Consider the following 24,418-nt stretch of genomic DNA (forward strand, 5'->3'; position numbering starts at 1 on the left):
TGATATAAATAGTAATAGGAGCACCTCAAGTTTCTAGGGGGTGGATGTGGATGTGGGGATGGGGATGGGGATGGGGTGGAGGTAGGAGGAGGGATAACTACCAAGTTTAGGGGTTGTTTTCAATTGGTTTAACCATCCTTCTTAAGTAGGATTTAGATGAGGATAAAATAAGCATTAGAAGACAATGGAAGAGTTGAGATAACCTTATAACATGTATTTATTACATAATGTGCTTCTAATTAATAATCTAAAGGAAGTAAATGGGTTGACTACCTTATAGTCAGTATTTTCTTAAGGATACATGATGAGTTGAGGTCATCTTGTGTTGGTTGTACGTGATTTGTTCATGAAGCTTAACCCCAGACCTATAGGTATCTATGCATAGGATCTTAAATTAGTTGATTGTGTTATACTTATCCAATTGTTTAGCTCTATGCAATTTTTTATGTATGACCCCCACAAGTTTGAACTATTGGTACATTTATGTAGTGATACACAATCATTGGACCACACCAATAATAAATGTCTCAACTACTGTAAGGGGTTAGTCAACATTCACCTGGTTCAAATAGGTGAAATTGCCATGGCTACCTTGGATATGATATGGTATTAGTTAGAAAGTTTTCATTGGATTGTGCCAATGGTGGATGCTTATAACTACTATTGTATCTTTTGGACTTGCTAGCATTCACCTAGTTCACATAGGTGAAAGAATGTTGTGGGATTTTTAGGATTTGATACAATAATAGTTGCATGGGTAGTTTCCTTGTCATGCAGGTAGTCGTAACCAAAGCTAAGACTTATATTAGGAAGGTTCGCTAGCAGTCACCTATAGCATAGGGGTGATTAGTGCCAAGTGTTACCTATAATTATGAAGAAGATTGTTGACAATATCACTAAAGTCACTAGGTGGCATATGTCAAAAACTACTTCCAAGTTGGACATACTTTTCGCGATGACCTATAGGAAATTGAAGTCAGAATCCAATGAGCTAGGTTGGTTCATTAGTTGTGGAAATCCTTTGGATTGAGGGTAGAATTGCGGTGTAGTATGTGATGCACTAAATCATCTTATTAGTTGTCTAATGGTATACTTGACCCTATTGGGTTGAGGACTGACCCCTTGGTGTGGTATGGGATACACCAAATCTTCTTCCTAAATTTGTTGGTGTAGAAAAACAAGAAAAGGAATGGGACCCATGGTGTAATGTGTTATCCACCAACATTCTTTTTCTATCTAGAGTGTATTATAGGCAAGTGTTATTTAGCCATTGTATATGAGTTAATCATTATTATCCCTGTGATATTTTTATGAGCCAATCATTTTTATTTTTGTGATGCATTTATATGATCCAATCACTATTATCTTTGTGATGCATGTGGGAGTTACTCACTATGTGTGTGTTGTATGCTAGAGCTAGCCATCTTGTGTACTTGTGATGTGTATGAGCTATTTCCTTGTGTTTATGTGACTGGGATAGTCACTAAGTGTATGAGATCTGATATGACCCTTGTGCATATCTGTACATTTAACACTAAATTATTGGTAATATTAAATATGGAACCACACTTGATGGCAATGAATTTCTTTTTATAGTAATGAGAGTAAGTTAATAGATTCACTTAATAAATAGCTAAGGTTTAAGGAGAGATTAGAGATCTCATTGAGAGGATAGAATAAACTCCATGTAACATTGAATGCAAACCACTAGCCTATGATTTTCCATGAGAGGATACCTAGGAAAGGTCATTAGAAATGAACCCTCGAGGCTTAGGTTTGGGTCTAGGGATGACCCTAATTGTGGGAGCTTGAGACACTTTTGAGTTATTCATATATGTGGTTTCATCGAGTTGTTACCACTAGAGTGAACAAAAAGTTATGAAGTCAACACTTCTAAGATAGATGACAAATCTTTGGTTGATTAAGCTGATAAGCAATGTTAAAAAAATGTAGTGTTTGAGCGGTGGATTTTGCACCTTGTCCCTTAAATTTTGCAAAAGGATAAATTATAAATTTTCTCATCATCCCACCCAATTTTGAGGATTCTATAGGAAATACCATTTGTTTATTCTAATTGCTTAATGTTGGTTAATCTTATCTTTCAAGTATTTGTACTACTAGAGCCTCTATATTAAATCTTCATAAATAAACTTCATACAATCACAATTGTTTATTTAATGTCCCTTAAATTTTCACCAAACATTTATTTTAACTTTGTCACACCATTACAATAGAAATGACTCAATCAAAATCATAAAATTAGAAAAACTAATATTAATATTTAAAACCAAAACATTGAAGTAACAAGAAATAAAGGTAACTACCTATAAAGTTAAATGTTAAACAAAATTTGTTATCTCCTTAATTAAGAAAAATAAATATGATTTTTCTAATAGACCAACATGAAAGTTGAAAGGAAAAGGGATGTCCTAGAAAGACCTCTAAGAAACATTATGAACCTTTTGTATAATTTGTTTCTTTTAATTATCTATTTATTACCACAATACAAGAACATACTACTATGCTTTTAAAGAAAAAAGAACATCGTTAATTTTCTATTGCATTAACTCTTTGAGGAAAGATAATTCAGTTCACAGATCTATATAAATTTTAGTAGCATAACAACACATATAATAATACTTTAAAACATGAAAGAAAGAGAAATTAGATAGAAGAAAAGAAACGCCAATATATGTGGGGAAAACCTTTTCAGGTAAAAAACCCCACTGTCCAAAGTATCGAACCAATGTATTAATTTGCAACAAATAAGTTACAATACACTTGTAGAGTCATAATCTTAACATGGAGACTATATATTTCTCTTCCAAAGAGAAACACAGATAATATAACAATAGCTCTGTAAAAATCATCCTTTCATCCTTCTACAATGAAATACAACTCAAGCATATAATGCTTTACAAGTTAGGTGCCAAAGACAACAACCTCCATCTTCAATAAAGCAAAAAAGTTGAAGAAATCATTTTCATAAATGGTTCTAAAAACATCATTTTTTTTTTATTTCAATAAAAGAATCTTCTTTCTTGAGCATAAATCTCCAAGGAAAGCAAATCCTTCCTTAACTTAGCCTCCAAGAAATGATTATCCATTTTTTTTTGTTCTAAAATAAAAACCACAAATCTTGACTCTCAAATCTTTATAAAAAAATTATCAAATCAGTTTTTAATAATTTTCTAATTCCAATCTCATAAAAGTAAATCAATTTTTTAGTTCCAACCTCTTAAAAATAAATCAATATGTACCAAAATAATTGATTACATTAACTATCAATATAAAGATTTGAAATTGAAACATCTTAATCCCAACAAACTTGTGTTGACTTACCAAAATTATTTCTGATGTAGCTCATCAATAATTGTTGTTAAAGCATTGCAGATTCTCCAATCTTCACATTTATTCACGCCCCAGGCGCACCACTTCTTCATAATTCCTTGTTTACTAAGGTTATCAAATTGCTTGTAAAGTAATCTATAATTCTGGTGGGTAATTATCGTGGTAATTATCCATTCTCCTTGTCTCAAGTTAAATTTCCACGTAGAATCTTCGAGGGATTCATTTATGGTGTGACCTGGAACAGAGTTATTGACGTCGACCACAACCACACTGCATATGATGATTGCACTCATTGAATGCCAAATGTCTGACTGGTAAAGATAAGCCTCGGATATCAAAGAAGGGTTCAAATTTGAGTCCGCCCCCTCCGCTGCTCTTCCAACTACTTGAATAAAGGCTGACGGCATTCGCTGGATTGAAAAAGCAAACCCTTAGCTCAGATAAAGAAATTTATAGTGACAATAAAACTGTGAACTCAAAAACCCATACACTTAATAAGAGAAATATGATTACATGTTAAAAGGACAGTTGCAATCGATACCTTCAACTTGGGAATGCAATCATTTATTGCTGCGTAGCTGCAATATAGAAGCTGGATTACTTCCAATGCCTGCAAGTCTTGAACACCTTCTATGTTCTCCAGCTTTTCACAAGAGTCAATGGTAATGCTCTTCAGACAGCTCAGTCTGGCAAGAACTGACAACCTCCCAACCTCTGGAAATGCACTAATGGCAACTCGTTGCAATTCTCTGCACAACTGTATTTTGAGTTCGATGAGTGTCGTTGGCAATTTTATGTTTTGCAGCTTATCACATGATTCAATATAAATCTTCTCCACGCAGCTCAGTCCCGGACAATCACTTATTGACAACTCCTCAAGCTCATGACAACCACAGATCGAAATCGAGTCCACATCAAAGTTACCCGACACTCTTTTCAGATTTTGACAATTGTTCAACAGAAATGACTTGATCTTCGCACAACAATCAAATATTATAGTCTGGAGAGAGTCCATATCCTCGAGACGCAAATCAAGCTCAAGATGCCCACAGTTAGAAATAATCAGGTCTTTCAAACTCGCGAGACCGGATATTTCTGACACTCTTTTCAGCTCTTTACATGAATTCAACTGAAGATTCTTCAGAGTTCTTGGCAAAGTTACTTTGTGCAGTTTGCCACACCTGAATATGTGAATCTCCTCGAGGCTAGTTAGACGTGCCAAACAAGGTAGCTCTTCAAGCTCTGGACAATCTGATATCCGCAACTGTGACAGATGGCCCAGATCAAAGTTACCCCTAACTGCTTTCAAAATCGCACAATCAAACAGGTGAAGATAATTGAATTTCTTGCACCCATCAATTGTGATCCTTTCCAGGCAACTTAGACCACAAAAAGCTGGCAACTCAATCTCCGGACACTCACTAATGTTCAATTCTGCAAGCTTTGTAAGATCGGCCATTCCTGCTACCTTCTGCAATTTGCTGCACCGTTGGAGTGTGATTTTGATGAGTGTCGTTGGTAATGATATGTTGTGCAGTTTCTGACAAGAATCAATGGTCAAGTAGCTGAGTCCCGCAAGATCCGGTAACATCTCAAGCTTCTCACAGTCACTGATATACAGATAAGTAAGCTTAGGAAGACTGACTGTTGCTGCGATCATTTGGAATTCTATGCACCGCTGCACTGTGAGTTCGTTGAGTGTAGCTGGCAGACTAATGTGGTACACATTGCAACATTCAACAATGGTAATACTTTTCAGGAAGTTACAGCTAGAAAAGTTCCATTCAAGCCGAAGCTGGGAGCAACGTTTTATATTTAACTCTTCAAGTTTTGTAAGACCAGAAATTCCCAACAGTGTTTTGAGTTCTCCGCAAGCATTTAACTCAAGACGCTTAAGAGTCATTGGTAAAGTCATGTTTTGGAGGCTCCCGCACTGGACAATGCTAATTTCCTCAAGGTGATTTACACGCCCAAAAGATGGCAGCTCTTGAAGCATTGGGCAATCTGATATGGATAATCCTTGAAGATCAAAATTACCGGCTACTCTCTTTAAATTTTTACAGTCAGTCAACTTGAGGTTATTGAGTTGTCCACATTCATTAATTATAATCAACTCCAGGCAACTTGGACCACAAATAACTGGCAAATTCTTAAGCTCTGGACAGCCACAAATGTTTAACACTCGAATCATTTCGAGTGATATTCCTGATAATGTATGCAGACTTCTACAACCGATCAGGTCAAAAACTTTCACCTTGACAGAACTATCAACTGTTATCCTCTTGAGACTCTTCAAATCCGCCAGACACAATTCAAGCTGAAGCGTCCAACACAAAGAAATACTAACTTCTACAAGCTTTAGAAGATGAGACAGTCCTGCCACATTTTGCAAACGATCACAGCACTCAACTATAATTTTTTCCAGGCAGCTCAGATGTTCAAGAGATAGCTCGCGAAGCTTTGGACATCCATGAACATTCAATTCTACAAGCATCTTGAAACTGGATATTCCTGGCACAATATTCATATCACATTTTGTGATTCTTATCTTTTTCAGGCAGCTCAAATTGCCAAGATTTGGCTCCTCAAGCATAGGGCATTTACTAATGCTCAATTCCTCAAGCTTTGTAAGATCAGAAGTCACTGACAAGGATTTCAGATATTGACAATTGCTAATATTAAAACAATTTAATGTTTCAACTCTTGTAAACTGCACTTCAATAAGATTTCCAACGGAAGAAAGTTCCAACGATTGAAGGCATGGACAATAATTTCCGTTAATTTCAATTCTTTCTATGTTTTCTTGTTCTTTAATTGCTAGATTTTCAATAAAGCTCAATGGAGCCTTAACAGTGGAAGACTTTCTGTGAGAATTCTTCGAGAGGGATTTTGAAAGTTTTCTACGTGTCTTTACTATCAATGACTTCATTTTTGACATATGTTGCCCCTCGTTGACTCCCTTTTCCACATTAGTCAATATTCCTAAGTAATCTGGATACTCTTCTATAAAAGTTCCGTCAATCTCCAGCTCTTTTATTTCAGAGGGAGCCTGAAACTCAAAACAATTTTGTGTTAGACTTTGGAATGGTAGGCATAATTGGGAATCAACCATACCATAATGAAGGAGACTTAATTTTGTATGGAATATGGTAGAATACCTCTGCATCTTGCTGCCACAATCTTTTGAAATATCCATTGCTGATTGTTAAACATTGTATATTTTTCAGCGGCACCCATGGAGGAATTGTTGGCTGAACACTGGAGCTCTTGTCATGTGGATGCCTTAAACTATTTAAATTGAAGGCATATGGTTCAGAATATATAGTTGAGTACCGAAGGTGAAGCCATAACAAACACGATGACGTTTCTGCATTGTCATCCAATTTCCCTAGAAAGAATTTAACTTCATAATTCAGGGACATGTCAAAAATAGAATGAAAACACCTTCCATTGGTTTGAGCGAAGATGTTTTCAAATCCTTTTGATTCCTGCATTCACAGAAGGGACTCAGCCTGTGTATTATAAGTGAAGATGTTTGTTTGTCCTAGGGACAGCTTTTATTTATTGTATTCATTAAAACTGCATTTAATCTTTTTATTAGATTTGCACGTTTTCTCTCCGTTTGCGGTGGTTGCATGTAATGTAGAAATTTGTGCAATTTTAAGCTGTAGTCTGCAGTATCAAAAGAAATTATATATGTGTATTAATATCTTAAGAAAACACAGAATGAGAGATTTGGTATGTGTGTATAATTTTTAATAATTTATTTTCAAATCTGTAATTTTGTGTTAACAGTATTTTTTAAACCATATTATTCAATTTTTGTTATTCATTTTTTTAATTGGTATCAAAGAAGATTGTAAAAATTTTATTGTACAAATGATAAATACAGATTATAGTTATCTTCAAATCATTATCAAATGTTCAATGGTAGCAACTTATCATTATAGCTTCCACCATTATAAGAGAAAACTTTGAATATTGAAACATCAAAATGAAGACTCTAGTCTTGTCCCACAATCTATAAGAATTGCCGTAAGTAAGATAAACTAAACCTACAAATCAAAATACTTTAAATGCTTTGATAGAAAATAAAAAAACTTGGCTGAAACATGACAATGGGAAGGACAATCAATTTGTCACTATTCAATGTAAAATAGATATTTCAACTTTTTTTCATATTTCTAGCATGAGAAAATCATATGGTACATGGAAGGCTTTGCAAATTGAATAGCCTTGATCTAATATTAGATTGGTACAACTTCAAACTTTTAGAAAAAGATTTTAAAATTTTATAGATAAAAAAAGTATTCTATTCAAAATTTTATCTAAAGGGCTCAATTTATTGTAAACTAATGAAAAATGCAATAAATTGTAATAAAATAAAAAATCTGAAATTCTATCAATAGTATATGCAACATTTTATAGAGTCTAGTACACTCTTTCTAGTCTACTCTATATATTGAAGAAAAATATACTACTCTACCTCAAATAAATTTCAAGAGAGACTTTCTAATGGAAGAGGGCATGATTGTAAAAATAATAAGTGAAGAGAAGAAAGTTGTAGGGATCTCAAAAGTGTCTACTATAGGTATTATGATCATTGTGGACACTAAGTTTTAGTGTAGAATGATGAAATCTAACTTGAATAAGTTGAGCCAATCATATTGAAGATTCTTTTAACAACGTGAAATACTTCACATTCTTCACATGCATTTTCGAAAAGGAGAAAAATAAATATGTATGGTTTGCACATAACCACTATTCAAACTAGATGATAAATAAATCTATTTTTTTGATTAGATAAAATTTAAAGAATTGAAGTTAACTTTAGTGATGATAAAGAGATTGATGCAATAGAAAAATATATTATCATTGTAAAGGCTATGTGAAGAGAAACTACTTATATTCATGATAAATTTTGTGCCCAATACTATAATATGGTATTTTAAGTGTTGGATAGCTTCTAGGAGTAAAATAGTTAAGTTTAAATCTAATTATTTCAATAAATTTTATAAATATGCTAATTAACATCTTTTAGTCACGACTTCAATGATAGAGAATGGGTTAATTTCTCTCAAATTATTTTTTACTAAAATGTATGCCCTCAAAGGAACCAAATATGATTTATGATCTGACAATCTTCAACAATAAAATTTGTTTCACGATAATTATATGGTAAGAGGACTTTCAATAGTCTAGACAAAATAAGTTTGATCAAGAATGCAATTGGTAAGCAACACCAAGATAGTTTTCTAATAAATAAATTGTGGAGGACAAAATCTTGTGTTTATGCGTACCAACATTCTTTGTGATATTAAGGAGTAATCATTGGGTAAGAATATTTTTATAGGTGATTTTTTTTTTATTAAGAGAAAATCAAATCTCTTGAATGCATCAAGAATTTCAAAGCCATGACTAAAAATAAAAATGAATGTTATCTCAAAATTTTGAATATAGATATAGGAAGAATCCATTTCAAAAGATCTCTCTATATCTTTTAAAAATTATAACATCAAGAGAGAACTTACTTTAGCTGATACTCCTAAAACAATATTGTAGAAATAAATAATTGTCTTATATTAAAAATGGCACAAAGTATGTTGTAATAAAATATCACAATTTTTTTATAGGAAGAATTAGTAGCGACAATAATATATATCTTAAATCAAATCCTTGTAAAATTATTATCAATCATCATTTCAAAGAAAAACTTTAGTGGTCATTAGACTTTTAACAATCATTTCCATGTATTTAGTTTATGAACAGATGTACATATTCTCATCTAGAAGTTAAAAAACTTCGATGCAACTAAAGGGTATAATTTTTATGATTTTGAAACAAAGGAATGAATTACAAATTGGGTGTCGTTTTTTATGGAGGGATAGTATGACAATGACAAGGTGGTTTTTAGTAAAAATACTACAAATAATGGATGCAATAGATGACAATGTTCATCATTTTTCCACACGATCAAGTTTTATTTCTTGAAGTTCAAGTTAGCCATGTTCTCCTAATGACACAGATTCATGTGACAATTCAAGTCCAATAGAAAGTCCAAGATCTTTAAGAAATAAAAATAGTTTGAGTAAGTTTTTTCACAAGAGTGTGAATATGAACCAGGCTATTAACTTTGTTTTCTTTAATCAAATTCAAATTGAGCCCTCTATGTATGAAGAATCTATAAGGAGAAAGTATGGTTTGATGTTAATAAAGAACAGATTAATATTCTAAATCAAGAGATGGAAGTAATTGAAAAAAATAATTAATAAGAATTAGTGTCAAATGGTTTTATTAGATGAAATATCAAGTTGATGGTTTGGTGAGACAACATAAGGGAAAGTTAGTTGCTAAGAGATTCATAGAAATACTTAGAATAGATATTTAGAAATCTTTTCTTTATTTGCAATATTTAATATCATTAAGAGAATGCTATTTGTTGTTGCATAATGCATATTTCTTATATTCAAATGGATGTAGAATTATCCTTAACTATCATAAAGATGAAGAAGTTTCTATGGAACAATACATAAGGTATGCAACTTTGGTCAAACAACAATTTGTTACAAATTGAAGAAATCTCTCTATGGGTTGAACTAAGCCTTCCATGTGTTGGTATACAAGAATTGGAAGTTATTTCATAAAGAAATGTTTCCACTAAAGCCACTCAAAGACAATATTTTACATCAAACATGCTGATTTTTTTTTTACTATTTCTCTCTATGCTTTTGATCTTATTTATACATATATAATAGAAAAATGTTAATAGATAGATTTTAGGTAAAATTGAAATAAAAATTTGCTTGGATCTTATTTAATTGGGGCTTGTGCATTATTTTCTTAGTGTAAAAGTACAACAACAACTAGAAGTTATATAAATTTCTTATGCTAGTATGTAATAAATTTATTAAATAAATTAAGAATGATGATAGACATCATAGTTACAACTCCCTTAGCACTTGGTGAGTAGTTAATAAAGGAAGATGCACACTTGATGGTGGATGCAAAATTTTCAAATAAATTTTGTTAGAAGTCTCACGTGCCTCACTACAACCAATACTAGATATAATGAGCCCCATCTCTGACTTCATAAAAGATGCACGAGTCTCATTGGTGTGTTGCCAAATACTATTAAAGTATATTTGTAGCATAGAAATTTGTGACATCACTTGTTTTTTCATAAAAATATATTAACTAGTTGATTATATGGGTTGTGATTGGATTTATTGAGAAGATGATAGAAAATCAACATCTGCTTATATTTTCACACATGGATCTACAATTATTTATTGAACTAGTAAAAAGAACATAATTGTGGCCATTTCTTTAGATAAAGTATAATTATTTTTTTAATAGAAATTTATCAAGCCATGTGGATTAAAATGATTTTAGATAATTTACATCTACTACAAAAACACCTAATTATAATTTACAACATGATGCAATAGTACCATTGCAATGACCAAGAACTCTATGTTTCATGTTATATATAAAAAAATAGAGATATGAGATCTTTTCATTTGAGATTTGGTAAAAAATGGACAAATGGAATAGTAATTTTGTCCTGCATCTATACAAATAGCTAAAATTTTAACCAGAACTATTCCCAAAAATATTTTTGTAACTTCAAGATTTTTCATCAAGAATGAGAATGGATATGTTTATTGTTTTGATTAATAAAAGTGGGATAGGCCTGTACCATTACATAACCGCAAAGCGACACCAAGAGTGCATGAGGGATGTGTAACTAGCAAAAAGACCCCCATAAAAACACAACAAAAACCTAGTAGGTAATAACTAAATGATGAACTACTAGTACCAAACCGGTACTGAGAGTGGGGGGGGTGAATCAGTACAAACACAAATATCGTCAAAAACTGGTTTGACAGCAAATACCCCAAATGACTGATAAACAAGAATACAGGTAAAATAGAGTGCAACTGGTAACATCCAGTATGGCTCAATCAGTCATGAACTGGTCACTCAATAAGCTTTCCTCTTAACTCAATACTACAGTATCATTATATTCTCATGCATAAACCAGTAAACTTTACCATCAGATCTTCACAACAATGAGTTCACTATGTTTTATAGATAGGCATAAAACATAGAACCTTCATGTGTTGAACAGATAAAAAAAAAGCATCACAAGACAGAAGCATTTCACATGACACACATAATTTTCACGTGGAAACCCAACTGGGAAAACCCATGGTGGGGATGAATACCCACAAGCTGCTTTTTGAACTCTTTAGAAGTCCACTCTGTTAGGAGCCTTGTCCGGTTAAGGACATTACAATAGGTTCTGGTAAGAACCAATCCTGTTAAGGGATACCCAGTAGGGTCACCTTGTTAGAGGATTTCAAGAACTCAATAGCTAAAAGGATCTCCTAAGCTTCTCTAGCTTCGCAGAACTCATTAGCCTCGAGTTACCCGGTTAAGGGATTTGAAACAATCCGATTAAGACCACTCGATTTAAGGGATTTTGAATCAAGCCAGTTAAGGCTACCCTGTTAGGGGATTTTACAACTATTGAAGTGGTTAGAGATCAACAGGTATTACAATGATCTATTAACAACACTTACTGCTAATGCAGATCCGTTTAGGCTCCTCTTTTCCTTCTGCACATTCACTTTGCAGGTATCTCTTCTCTCCTTTGGTCTGGCAAGAATCACATATCACTTTCCTTGGATACACACTCACAACTTTTGCCAACAACCTCAGAAAGAAACCCAACATCGACCTTATAGGAGACATACAGGTCAGTAGAAAAAACCTTAAACCCTAAACCTGTTAGGTTAAGCAATTCAAACGGTTCGATCCTGACCATTGAATCATGCTGCATTAAATGCAACAATCTTGAATTGATCTCAAGACATTCTCCATCGTCCACTATCCACCATTTTCATGGTGGCTAATAACCCATCACGCGTTATCACCATTTGATAGACTTCACACATTCCCGAGGTAGATAGGAATAGTCATCTTCATGCAAGATCCTTCACGCACATAGAGCTTATGTGGCAACATGATCTATCCTCCACCATACTACTAGCTCATCACACAAAGATCACTGATTGAGTCACACAGACTTGAGGTACTCCAACCAGAAACCCCGAAGTGGAAGCTGCCTACCAACAGGTAGTCATACAGTGCTTCCATTTGCCGGTTCCCATAACTTCATACCGGCTCCCATAACTACATGCCGATTCACCTTGAACAAATATGTCGCTTCACTTTAGCATATAAATTGGTTCACACATATGTCGGTTCCTCTCTCTTCACTTGTCACATGTGCTGGTTCACACAATGTCCCATATTGACATCAATGACAACATACAATATCATTATGTCTTCATGTCGGTTCACATAAGGCTCATGCCAGTTCACATAATGCCAACAATCTCCCCCTTTGGCATTGATGGCAATATACAAAAGATATCTTCTTTGCTTCACATCTTCTCCCCATTTGCTGCAAATATTTGCTTCACTCCTTCTCCCCCTTTGACAACAATGCCAAAGTGGAGGTAGAGTCATCATTGTTTCATCATGCTGCTCCCCCTGAGGAGTAGCATCCTTCAACACACCAATCAACCAAAACTTTGTCTTTCCAGTACCTGACTGATGTGGAACAATCACTTTTAGTTCACCTCCTAAAGGGGCAATACCCCTAATTCACCTCTCAAATGCACAAATGTTGTCTTTGGGAGAGGCTTGTTGAATATGTCTGCTAACTACTCCTTACTGGACACATGCTCCAGAGCAATCTCTTTATTCTGAACCTTTTCCCTCAAGAAATGATACTTAAGCTCAAAATGCTTGGTTGTAGAATGTAAAACCGGATTCTTTGATATATTGGTAGCACTTGTGTTATCACAGAATATACTTACCAGTTCAGATACAGGGATCTTGAAGCCTTCCAGTACATGCTTCATCCAGTTTGTTTGAGTGCAGTTCATGAAAGCTCCAACATACTCCACTTCTGCTGTAGACTGAGAGATGCAACTCTACTTTTTACTCATCCATGAGACCAGTCTATCACCGAGAAAGAATGCACCACTGGTTGTGCTCTTCTGGTCATCCACATTACCGGCCCAGTCAACATCTGTGAATACTTTCAGATTGAAATTATTGTTGTATGGGTACCACAATCCATAGTCAACTGTTCCCTTCAGATACCTAAGAATCCACTTGACTACACTCAAGTGAGATTCTCTTAGACTCTTTTGGAACCTTGTAGTGATGCCAACTGCATGTGCAATATCCGGTATGCTATGCACTACATAATGAAACTTACCAATCATTGATCGGTATTCCTTCTCATCAACCAGTGCGGAATCATCCTCCTTTGTCAATTTGCAATCGGTCACCATCGGTGTACCAACCGGTTTGCTATCTTCCATTCCAAAAGTCTTCAACACCTCTTTGACATATTTGGACTGAGTGATGAAGATTCCATCTTTCATCTACTGGATCTGCAGTCCAATGAACAACTTAATCTCCCCTATGAGTGACATCTCAAACTCTTTCTTCATCTCATCAGCAAACTCATGACTCATCTTGTCATCTTCACCAAAGATGATGTCATCAACAAAAACTTCACAGGTCAGCATCTGATCTCCTTTAGACTTCAAGTAGATATTGCTATCTTCACTTGTTCTCTCAAATCCAATCTTCACAAGATGGGAATGTAGGCGCTCATACCATGCCCTAGGTGTTTGCTTTAAACCATATAATGCTTTATGTAGCCTACATACCATGTCACTGTCGTCAGATAGGGTAAACCCATCTGGTTGCTCAATATACACCTCCTCTTCAAGTACACCATTTAGGAATGCAGATTTTACATCCATTTGATATACCTTGAATCTCTTAAAAGCTGCATATGCAAGAAGAATACAAACTCCTTCCAATCTGGCTATAGGAGCAAAGGTTTCCCCATAGTCTTCACCTTCTTCTTGAGCATATCCTTTGCATACCAGTCTGGCTTTATTCCTAATCACTATGCCATCCTCATTCAACTTATTTCTGAACACCCATTTGGTGCCAATGACATTTTTATGCTCTAGTCTAGGTACCAAGGACCATGTACCATTTTTCTCTATCTGGTCAAGTTCTTCTTCCATTGCCTTGATCCAATCTTCATCTTTATGAGCCTCTTTGAATGACTTAGGCTCAAATTCAGAGATCATACATGAGTTTTCTCTGATCTTTCTTCTGGTAAGGATTCTTGCATCCTTATCACCTATGATCTGCTTGGGATCATGATTCAACTTGAAATACCGAGGAATGGTCTTAACTAGTTCTTCTTGCTTTTCAGTATTCGCCGGTTCAGGAACACTATTACTAGTACTCGATTGACTGACAACCGGTTCCCAGAAGGTTGCAACTAGTTCATTTACAACTTGCTCACTATTAGTTTCCTCAGTCTTCTCAAAGGATTCATCAACTCTTACATTGATGCTTTCCATAATTCTCTGAGTCCTATAGTTGTAGCACTTGAAAGCTTTACTCTTGGTGGAATATGCTAGAAATATTCCTTCATCACATTTAGCTTCAAATTCGCCCTGATGTTCACTCCTCTTGATGTAACATTTGCTACCAAATACCTTAAAGTAGTTAACCATAGGTGTCTTACCGGTCCAATACTCATAATGAGTTTTGTCCTTTCCCTTTTTGATGAGTACCCGGTTCATAGTGTAGACTGTAGTGCTCACCGCTTCTCTCCAAAAGGTGTGTGCAACCTTTCCTTGGATCAACATGGTTCTAGCTGCTTCAACCATAGTCCAGTTATTCCTCTCTACTAGGCCATTCTGCTATGGAGTCCGAGGGGTAGACAGATGTCTCTTGATGCCAAATTCTTCACAATACTTGTTGAATTCACTGGAAGTGAATTCCCCTCCTTGATCAGTTCTAAGACATTTGATCCTTTTACCGCTTTCCTTCTCCACTAATGCTCTAAAAGCTTTGAATTTCCCAAAATCTTCAGACTTGTCTTTCAAGAATGTGACCCACGTCATTCTTGAGCAGTCATCAGTGAGAATCATGAAGTACCTATCACCCTGCACACTTCTAGTTTTCATAGGACCACATAAATCAGTATGCACAAGATCAAGCAAGTTGTTAGCAGTGAAAGATTTACATTTAAAGGTTGAGGAAGACATTTTCCCCAATTGACATTCTCTACACAAGGTATTATCTGGTTTTCTCAGCACCGACAACCCTCTAACTGCCTTGATCTTACTAGCCTTCACAATGTTATCAAAGTTCACATTGTAGAATCTCCTATCCATATCCAACTATCATCAAGCTTAGCCATAAGACATGTACTTATATTTGCATTCAGATGAAATAGGATACCTTTAGTCTACATGCCGGTGGCTACCAATTTACCATCTTTACCTTTGATTCTACAAACTCCATTCTCGAATTGCAGAGTGAGACCATTGTCATTTAGCTAGGCAACACTTAGAAGGTTGTGTCTGAGACCATCAACCCAGTACACATTGTCAACACTACTCTTTCCATTCAAAGAGATGGACCCTCTTCCTTTGACTATGCATGGTGCATCACTGCCAAAGCAAACCACACCACCATCATACTCCTCTAAGGATAGAAACTTGCTCTGGTCACCAGTCATATGGTGAGAGCAACCACTGTCAATGATCCATTCATTGGAATCATCAAACCGAGAGACAAGAGCCTTTTTGTCTACTACATCTTCCTTTACAGCAACAAACACAATGTCTTCATTCTCTTCATCTTCTGATTCCTCATCTGTGACACCTTCATCAACTGCCACAAAACAATTTCTCCGGTTTCCTCCTTTGAATTTCTTGAGCCTTTCCGGTTTATCCTTGTTGTCACTATTAGGATAGTTCATAGCAATATGTCCTATCCAGTTACAAGAGAAACACTTCAAAGGAAGCTTACCTTTGTATTTACCAGTCCATTTTGGAAATCTCCTGGCAAGAAGAGCTTCAAATTCCATCAGAAACACTTCATCCTTCATTTCTCTATTTTGATTAGGTTCCCGACTAGTGCTAGCCTCTTTTCCTTTTCTGGATAGTATAGTAGAAGCTTTAAAAGTTGATTTTGTCTTTTGAACACTACCATCAAAACTATTCAGCTCATAAGCTGTCAACTTGGCTATGGAGTCCAAGGACACCTTAGACTTGTCTATTGATCTCAGCTCATGAATAGCAATAACCCTTATTGCATAGATCGGCAATAGGGATCTCAGGACTTTACTTACCATAGTGGAATCTTCTATTTTGCCACCTGCACTCTTTATTTCTCCAACAACAGTTTTGATTCTTATTCCATACTACTGAATGGTCTCTCCTTCAACCATCCGCATGTCTTCAAACTTTCCTCTCAAGCTCTCTTCCTTAGCCTGTTTTACATGCTCATCACCACCATAGATATTTTCAAGAGCATACCATACCTCTTTGGGATTTGCCTTGTCCTGAACATCAATAAACTCAATGTCAGATAGACTACTGATGAGGGCTTCCATGACTTGCCCATTTTCTTGTATCTCTCTCTTTTGGTCATTGATGAGAGTACCGGTAGGAACAACATATACATTTTCAACATAACTCCAGTGCTGAACACCCATGTCTTTCCATATAACAAAATTTTCCCTATTAAACTTTGGACCTTCCCTCTTCATCATTAGACTAGGATCTTTTCCTCAAGCGGTTAAGCTTACAACACAGAGGACCTGTAGTGCTCTGATACCAATTGATAACTCAATGATGAACCACTAGTACCAAACCGGTACTTAGAGGGGGGGGCGGTGAATCAATACAAACACAAATATCGTCAAAAACCGGTTTGACAACAAATACCCTAAATGACTGATAAACAGGAATACAGGTAAAACAGAGTGCAACCGGTAACATCCAATATGGCTCAATCAGTCATGAACCGGTCACTCAATAAGCTTTCCTCTTAACTCAATACTACAATATCATTATATTCTCATGCATAAACCAGTAAACTTTACCATCAGATCTTCACAACAATGAGTTCACTATGTTTTATAGATAGGCATAAAACATAGAACCTTCATGTGCTAAACAGATAAAACAAAGCATCACAAGTTAGAAGCATTTCACATGACACACATAATTTTCACGTGGAAACCCAACTGGGAAAAACCATGGTGGGGATGAATACCCACAAGCTGCTTTTTGAACTCTTTAGAAGTCCACTCTATTAGGAGCCTTGTCTGGTTAAGGACATTACAATAGGTTTTGGTAAGAACCGATCCTGTTAAGGGATACTCGGTTAAGGGTTAAACCCAATAGGGTCACCTTGTTAGAGGATTTCAAGAACTCGATAGCTGAAAGGATCTCCTAAGCTTCTCTAGCTTCTTAGAACTCATTAGCCTCGAGTTACCCAGTTAAGGGATTTGAAACAAGCCGGTTAAGACCACCCGATTTAAGGGATTTTGAATCAAGCCAATTAAGGCTACCCTGTTAGGGGATTTTACAACTATTGAAGTGGTTAAAGATCAACAGGTATTACAATGATCTGTTAACAGTACTTAATGCTAGTGCAGATCCATTTAGGCTCCTCTTTTCCTTCTGCACATTCACTTTGCAGGTATCTCTTCTCTCCTTTGGTCAGGCAAGAATCACATATCACTTTCCTTGGATACACACTCACAACTTTTGCCAACAACCTCAGAAAGAAACCCAACATCGACCTTATAGGAGACATATAGGTCGGTAGCAAAAACCCTAAACCCTAAACCTGTTAGGTTAAGCAATTGAATCATGCTGCATTAAATGCAACAATCTTGAATCGATCTCAAGACATTCTCCATCGTCCATTATCCACCATTTTCATGGCGGCTGATAACCCATCACGCATTATCACCGTTTGACAGACTTCGCACATTCCTGAGGTAGATAGGAATAGTCATCTTTATGCAAGATCCTTCACGCACACAGAACTTACGTGGCAACACGATCCGTCCTCCATCATACTGCTAACTCATCAGACAAAGATCACTAATTGAGTCACACAAACTTGAGGTACTCCAACCGGAAACCCCGAAGTGGAAGCTTCCTACCAACTGGTAGTCATATAGTGCTTCCATGTGCCAGTTCCTATAACTTCATACCGGTTCCCATAACTACATGCCGGTTCACCTTGAACAAATATGCCGCTTCACTTTGGCATATAAACCGGTTCACACATATGCCGGTTCCTCTCTCTTCACTTGTCACATGTGCCGGTTCACACAATGTCCCATATTGACATCAATGAAAATATACAATATCATTATGTCTTCATGCCGGTTCACATAAGGCTCATGCCTGTTCACATAATGCCAACAACAGGGTGAATAGAGAACTAGCAACTAAACTTAAAAGCTAGCACGCAAAAAAGAACCAAGACCACTAAAAAAAAACTACTTAGCACATACACAAAGTGATGGTCTACTACCTAGGGTACCATTGTCCTACCAATTATGGAAAACTAAGAAATTTATCAAAAAAAGATACATTTTTATTTGATCCAACCCTAGAACCAAATGGGACCATCACAGAGTCAAGGGTGGCCTTCACCATCGAAGTGATGGGGTAAAAGCTTGTGGTTAAGGAATCCATGCATCTTCTTTTTTTTGCTTTTCTCCTTTCCATCTTGTCATGGATAGCATGTATGTAGGCATTATGCTTTCTATCCACATCCCTGCAAGCACAATTAACCTCCTCAATTCATTTTTTAAGGGCCTCCTGGGTTTTCTTAATCTCTTCCTACTTAAACTTACTCCTTGCATTCTTGATCCTGGAATCCATGTCAGCAATCTTTCTATCTACCATTTTTCCACTACCCATAATTCCCATTAGATCATTGGTAATTGTCCACACTCTCTCCTCATCCAACTCATTTGCCCAAGTGTTGGCCCCGGCCCCAGGCTCAAGCACTGCCTCTAGTCAATTGATCTTCTTGATGGGCACATTCATTTCTGCAAAGAGCCATTTTATCAACTCTTCTTACCTTTGGAGGTCTTCATGTAGGTTCTTCACAATTTTTTCTAGAGCCAAAGTAATACCCTAAAATTTGGAGTGATCAAGCAAGGGAGGGTTTAGGGACGAAGAGCTAGGGTTTCCTCCAATTTTAGACAGGGACTAGTTTGATCCTGAAGTATTTGAGGAGTTTAAATCCTCCAAGGATTGAAATTCATAGCCAGAATCATCAACAACCTCATTAATCACTTCCTATTGCATCTTAGACAAGACACCTACATCCTAATCCATTTTGGTTGCAACAATATCCTTAAATTTGGCCCTTGTAGCAAGGTTTTTCCTAGAAAGCATTTTGGAGCTAAAGTGAGACATAATATGTTCCCCTATATTAGAGTGGGTAACAATAAGGTCAACAATCAAATTGGGATAATAGGTAGACCTAGCCACAATGGAATGGACTCCACCAGAGGAGAATAAAGCTAGGTAGAACCTTTTTTTATGTCGTCCTAGGTGAAGTACTTCATTAAGGGCAGAGCCACATCCTTCCAAATTTTATGGAGATCCTCCCTGTTTTAGCCACTTTGAAGCTTGGAAACTCCTTCACCCTATTGGAAAAATCGATCAAAGTTGTCCTTGTAATTCCCTTTGGGTTTTTTGGGAAAGGACACACCATCAAGGGCCAACCCTATCACTTTTCCAATAGTCTCCACCAAAACCACGAAAGTAACACTACCAATCTTCACATTCCCATTGCCCCAAGCATTAAAAAAATTAGAGGAGAGCTTAGGTTCATGGTCAATCATCCCTTCAACATAATTATCTAGGTTCCCCTTGATCATGTTGTCCCATAGCTTCTCATTATTCTTAAATCTAGAGCAATTGTGAAGTTCCATCTAAATAAAACCACCTTCCATGTTTGCAAAATAGAAAATTAGGTTGAGAAAGTGACAAGCTTGAGGAATACAGTGGTAGGAAGTACCATCAATAATTTTAAAATTCCACCAACTTAACTAGAAAGGAGTTGAAAGGGTGAGAAAGGCAAGTACAAAAGGCCAACTTTGGTATTATGCATCATTAACTAACGAGTCCTTTAAGATCATGGCACAAGCCTCCATTAGTATTCGTGCAAGTGGAGCCAAATTTTGAAATCATTAACATACGCACCCATCCCAACAACTTGTCCACCACATAGTTGCCTTCATATCTCACATGGCAGAACTTGATGTGTTCTAGTAAGGGAAGGAGATCTTGATACTTGGTGATAAGAGTGTTAGCTTTCCGGACCGATTTAGCCACCTTTTTTAGCATCATAATGGTATTGCTCAACTCACCTTCAATAATTATACGTTTGAGCACCTTTTCCTTGGCCACGATCAGCCAGTGATAAACAATTGCCACTTTAGCCATGCTTGAATTGTGAATTCCAAGGTTTGCCACATAGGCAAGGATGAAGTTTCCACATGAGTCTCTAATCACTCCACCCCCTCCTGCCCAACCTAGGTTGCCCCTAGATGACCCATCAAATTTCAACTTCAACCAACCAGTGTTGGGAGGTGTAGGGTATGGGGTATCCATGAAGAAGTTTATTGTTTAATAAATAGATTTTGTTATTTTTAAAAATTCTACTCATGCTAATTATATGTAATATTTTTTTATACTTCACATTTTTATTACATTTACATTCCATTTTTCTATTACAATGAATACATGTAATATAAAAACTTATTTTTTTTTGGATAGCTACCAAAACAAATTATACATCTTTAACATATAATTTGCAATTAATAATTTATTTTCTTAACTTCACGATTTTACTTTTAACTACTTTTCATTGAGGGCCTTCATTAAGAAGCTAATATTCTCAATATCATTTTAATTTGATACACAACATAATATGGAGGAGGAAAGTACATACCAATTTTTTAAGATCCTCAGGACGCCACAGACGAGGAGGTTGGCTGAGCTCATTGGCCATTTCTCTTCCCAGGTCCCGCAAAAGATCATGCATTCTCAATACGGGCACAGGATCTTCTATTTCTTCAACCAGACACTTGTCTTTTAATGATTGTAGTCCATTTTGATCACTCCACCCTGACGCCTTCCACACTCTTATTGGTATACGCTTTAATTGATTAACAAAAAAGCATGCCACGTCCATGAAAATTTGTTTTTCCTCCCTTTCCAAAGCATCAAAGCTTATTTTGAGGCTTTTTCTAATATCTCGGTGCATTGTCTTACCAAGTTTATGAAGCTCTGACCTCCAATAGTTATCATCTCGGCCATGAACATGCCTCCCCAAAACTTTAAGAGAGAGAGGTAAGCCTCCACACACACCTAAGAAGTCGTCAACAAGATCCTCATATCCAGCTGTTGGATAAGGTTGAGAGAAAGCATGCCAACTGAAAAGCTGCCTGGCATCATCTTTATCCATTCCTTTTAAATGATAACCTACCTTAATTCCCTCGGCTATAAGTATCCCTACATCTCTGGTTGTAATAATTACTAGACTATTGCTAGACCTTTTTAGCATATGACTAATTGATAAAGCATCTAACTGTTCCACATGATCAATATCATCTAAAACAATTAGGAAACTCAAAGAAGGGCTTCTTTCTATAGAATTACAAATACAGTTCGATCCTTCCTCTATACTTTGAAAGCTGATATCTTTTACATTGAAGAGATCTTTGAGGAGTCTCATTTGTAATTCAGCTAAATTGCATCTAGCTGCGGCTTCCCGGACATCAAATAGAAAACAAGCTCGATCATATTGCTGACGGTTTCGGTTAAACAACTCTTTTGCAAGAGTTGTTTTTCCCAGTCCACCCATTCCGAAGATTCCGATGAACTTAGCCTTCCCTTCCTCTTGTTTACTCATTCCACAGTGGATTTCAAAATCTTGTACAAGCTTATCAAGTGCTACTGGGTATCTGGCAACTTGCAAAGGCTTTATCCTCTGTACTTCCCTTTGGACTGCTGATAGTATGCTTTCAAGGTCACCTACACTTTAAGATGAAAAGTTGAAATTCATAAGAACTAAAATATAGTCAGTAAATGCAACCATGTTCTATCTACAAAGGCAATGGCATTAAACAAAGCAGAACGGAAATAAAGAAGAATGGAAACAAACAAAACTTACTTCGAATCATTAATTTCGAAAGAAGAATGGAAACAAACAAAACTTACTTCGAATCATTAATTTCGTAGCCTGTGGTAAATGAAATGGACTGGAGGGCTTCCTTCCACTGCTGAAGCTTGTCTAGGTGCCTGGACTTCTGTTGGTATCCAATGAATGCCTTAGCGTACGTTTCATTTTCTATGTGGCGCAGTGTGCAGGGTTCCACCCCATAAAAAACAGGAATAATCTTAGCTGGACTCTGCAGCATGAGAACCAGCTCCGCTAAACACCAAGGGGACTCTGCATATCTTTTGGAAAAGATAGCTATGTGAACTACAGCTGAGCTGATGGCTGTCTTGATGCTAAGAGGAAAGGATTGTCCAAGTTCAAGCTCTTCCTTGTCAAGAAAAGCCGGTATTCCTAAGTTCTTGAGGGAAGTGTATAGGGGAAGAGCCAGATTTTCTTTGGAATCCGGGCCTCTGTGATTGATGAAGACATCATACAATGTTGTTGATTCAGAAGCTTTTCTCCGAATGCCCTCAGGTACAATTCCCGAGAAAGCATCTTTTAGTTTGGGCAATGAAGAAGACGACGCCATGGATCACAGCACAAACACTTATAGCGCGTTAAAAGACATAAAAAGGACAATTGCACAGGATCAGAGTTAGCATAGATATAGTAAAAAATAGCCCTGTTTCAGGCAGGTTCATTCCTTCCACGAAAGAACAAAGAAAATGTATTTAGAAAATAGGAATAGGACGAACTCGTACGAACTGTAAATTGGGTTGGATTTAAAGTCGGAAGGAACGGACAACGTTAGTGGGAGGGTAAATCTGACTGTCGGCCGCTTGGACATAGTGAGAAAGAACAGCGAGTTTTCGGAGCACAGCGATGGGGGTTTCCATGTGGGGTTCATTCCCTGTAAAAGTCGTTGAGATCTTTATTTTCAGTCCATTCAATTTAATTTGTATTATTAATAACCACTTGACTTGACTTATTGACTTTGTCGTGGATTTGTATTATTAATAACCACTTGACTTGACTTATTGACTTTGTCGTGGATTTCTATCTAAAAAAGTATTAGCATACTAGTAAATATGTGGCGGCAAAATGTTGATAAATACTATTCATAAATAAATAAAATGTATTTCTTAAATCTATAAAACGTGATTTAGTTTACAATTATCGATCTAACTTCTTTTCTTGACAAAAAAAATGCTGATGTGGCTTCATATTAGATGATGTGACATTCAAACCTTAACCATAAATATGCTACATCCTAAGTAAGCTGCTCTTAAAAATTGAGAGTGGTTTGAAATTTTAACAAGATTTTGAGAAGTGCTAAATTAGGGTGCTCAACTATTATATCAAGTCCCCTAGATGACTATTAGATTTGAGAAAAGAAGGTTTAAGAAACAAACTTTTTTAATTTTTGAAATACATGTTAGAGATCTATACTCTCAGAAATTGTTTAGTGACGATTTGTTGATTAATAGTTCAAAATTTGTAAAGTGTATGTAAGGATGTTAAAAAAATCAAATGAACTGATGGCAATATTAGTCAAGTTTAGTCTATTGCACATTATAGTTTAATTGATTAAACATAATGCCATCCATGATGATAAAATTTTCCAAGGACTAAGGGGTATCCATTCTATCATATTCTTTTGGGGCATTGATTCTGGCCTCATCCCTTTTCAATGTCATTGCCTTGCACTCAACAAGACTTGATCCTTGGTGGGCTCAATAAGAACCTTTCAACTTCCCTTTTAATTCTTTGATGGGCTAATTAAGAACTTTTTAACTTCACCAACAAATCAATAGTGACACAATGATAAATTTGACAAAAATATAGTAATAATAAAAAACTAAAAACCATAACATAAGTAAATTTTATAAAATACATAATTCTTAATCCATGAGAATTGGGCGGGCCCCCCTCCACTTAAAATAGTTATAAAATC

At 36.0% G+C, this 24,418-nt stretch overlaps 1 protein-coding gene across 2 annotated transcripts; it reads right to left on the reverse strand.

Annotated features, from left to right (window-relative positions):
* Window positions 1–2,741: 2,741 nt before the first annotated feature.
* LOC131056292 (disease resistance protein Roq1-like) lies at window positions 2,742–23,092 on the reverse strand. 2 transcript variants are annotated; one of them, XM_057990640.2, is made up of 6 exons: window positions 22,524–23,092; window positions 21,253–22,342; window positions 6,510–6,839; window positions 3,893–6,400; window positions 3,343–3,761; window positions 2,742–3,118 (listed from the first exon to the last, which is right to left on the reverse strand). In XM_057990640.2, exons 1-5 carry the CDS (start codon window positions 23,051–23,053, stop codon window positions 3,348–3,350), a joined length of 4,872 nt encoding a protein of 1,623 aa, XP_057846623.2. In that variant the 5' UTR covers window positions 23,054–23,092; the 3' UTR covers window positions 2,742–3,118; window positions 3,343–3,347. The 2 variants fall into 2 exon arrangements, with proteins under 2 accessions (XP_057846623.2, XP_057846624.2); XM_057990641.2 differs by having other exon boundaries at window positions 2,743–3,118; window positions 21,253–22,337; window positions 22,524–22,632.
* Window positions 23,093–24,418: the final 1,326 nt, after the last annotated feature.

The sequence above is a fragment of the Cryptomeria japonica genome, chromosome 7 (genome assembly GCF_030272615.1).
Source record: "Cryptomeria japonica chromosome 7, Sugi_1.0, whole genome shotgun sequence".
Taxonomy (NCBI): domain Eukaryota; kingdom Viridiplantae; phylum Streptophyta; class Pinopsida; order Cupressales; family Cupressaceae; genus Cryptomeria; species Cryptomeria japonica.

What these genes read in the sequence shown, in the direction of transcription:
- LOC131056292 (XM_057990640.2), bottom strand. Translation starts at nt 23,053, where the DNA reads ATGGCGTCGTCTTCTTCATTGCCCAAACTAAAAGATGCTTTCTCGGGA. An exon ending in TACGAAATTAATGATTCGAA is followed by an intron (nt 22,343 to 22,523) that starts GTAAGTTTTGTT and finishes TTCATCTTAAAG; the next exon opens with TGTAGGTGACCTTGAAAGCA. An exon ending in ATTGCATTCCCAAGTTGAAG is followed by an intron (nt 3,762 to 3,892) that starts GTATCGATTGCA and finishes TTTTCAATCCAG; the next exon opens with CGAATGCCGTCAGCCTTTAT.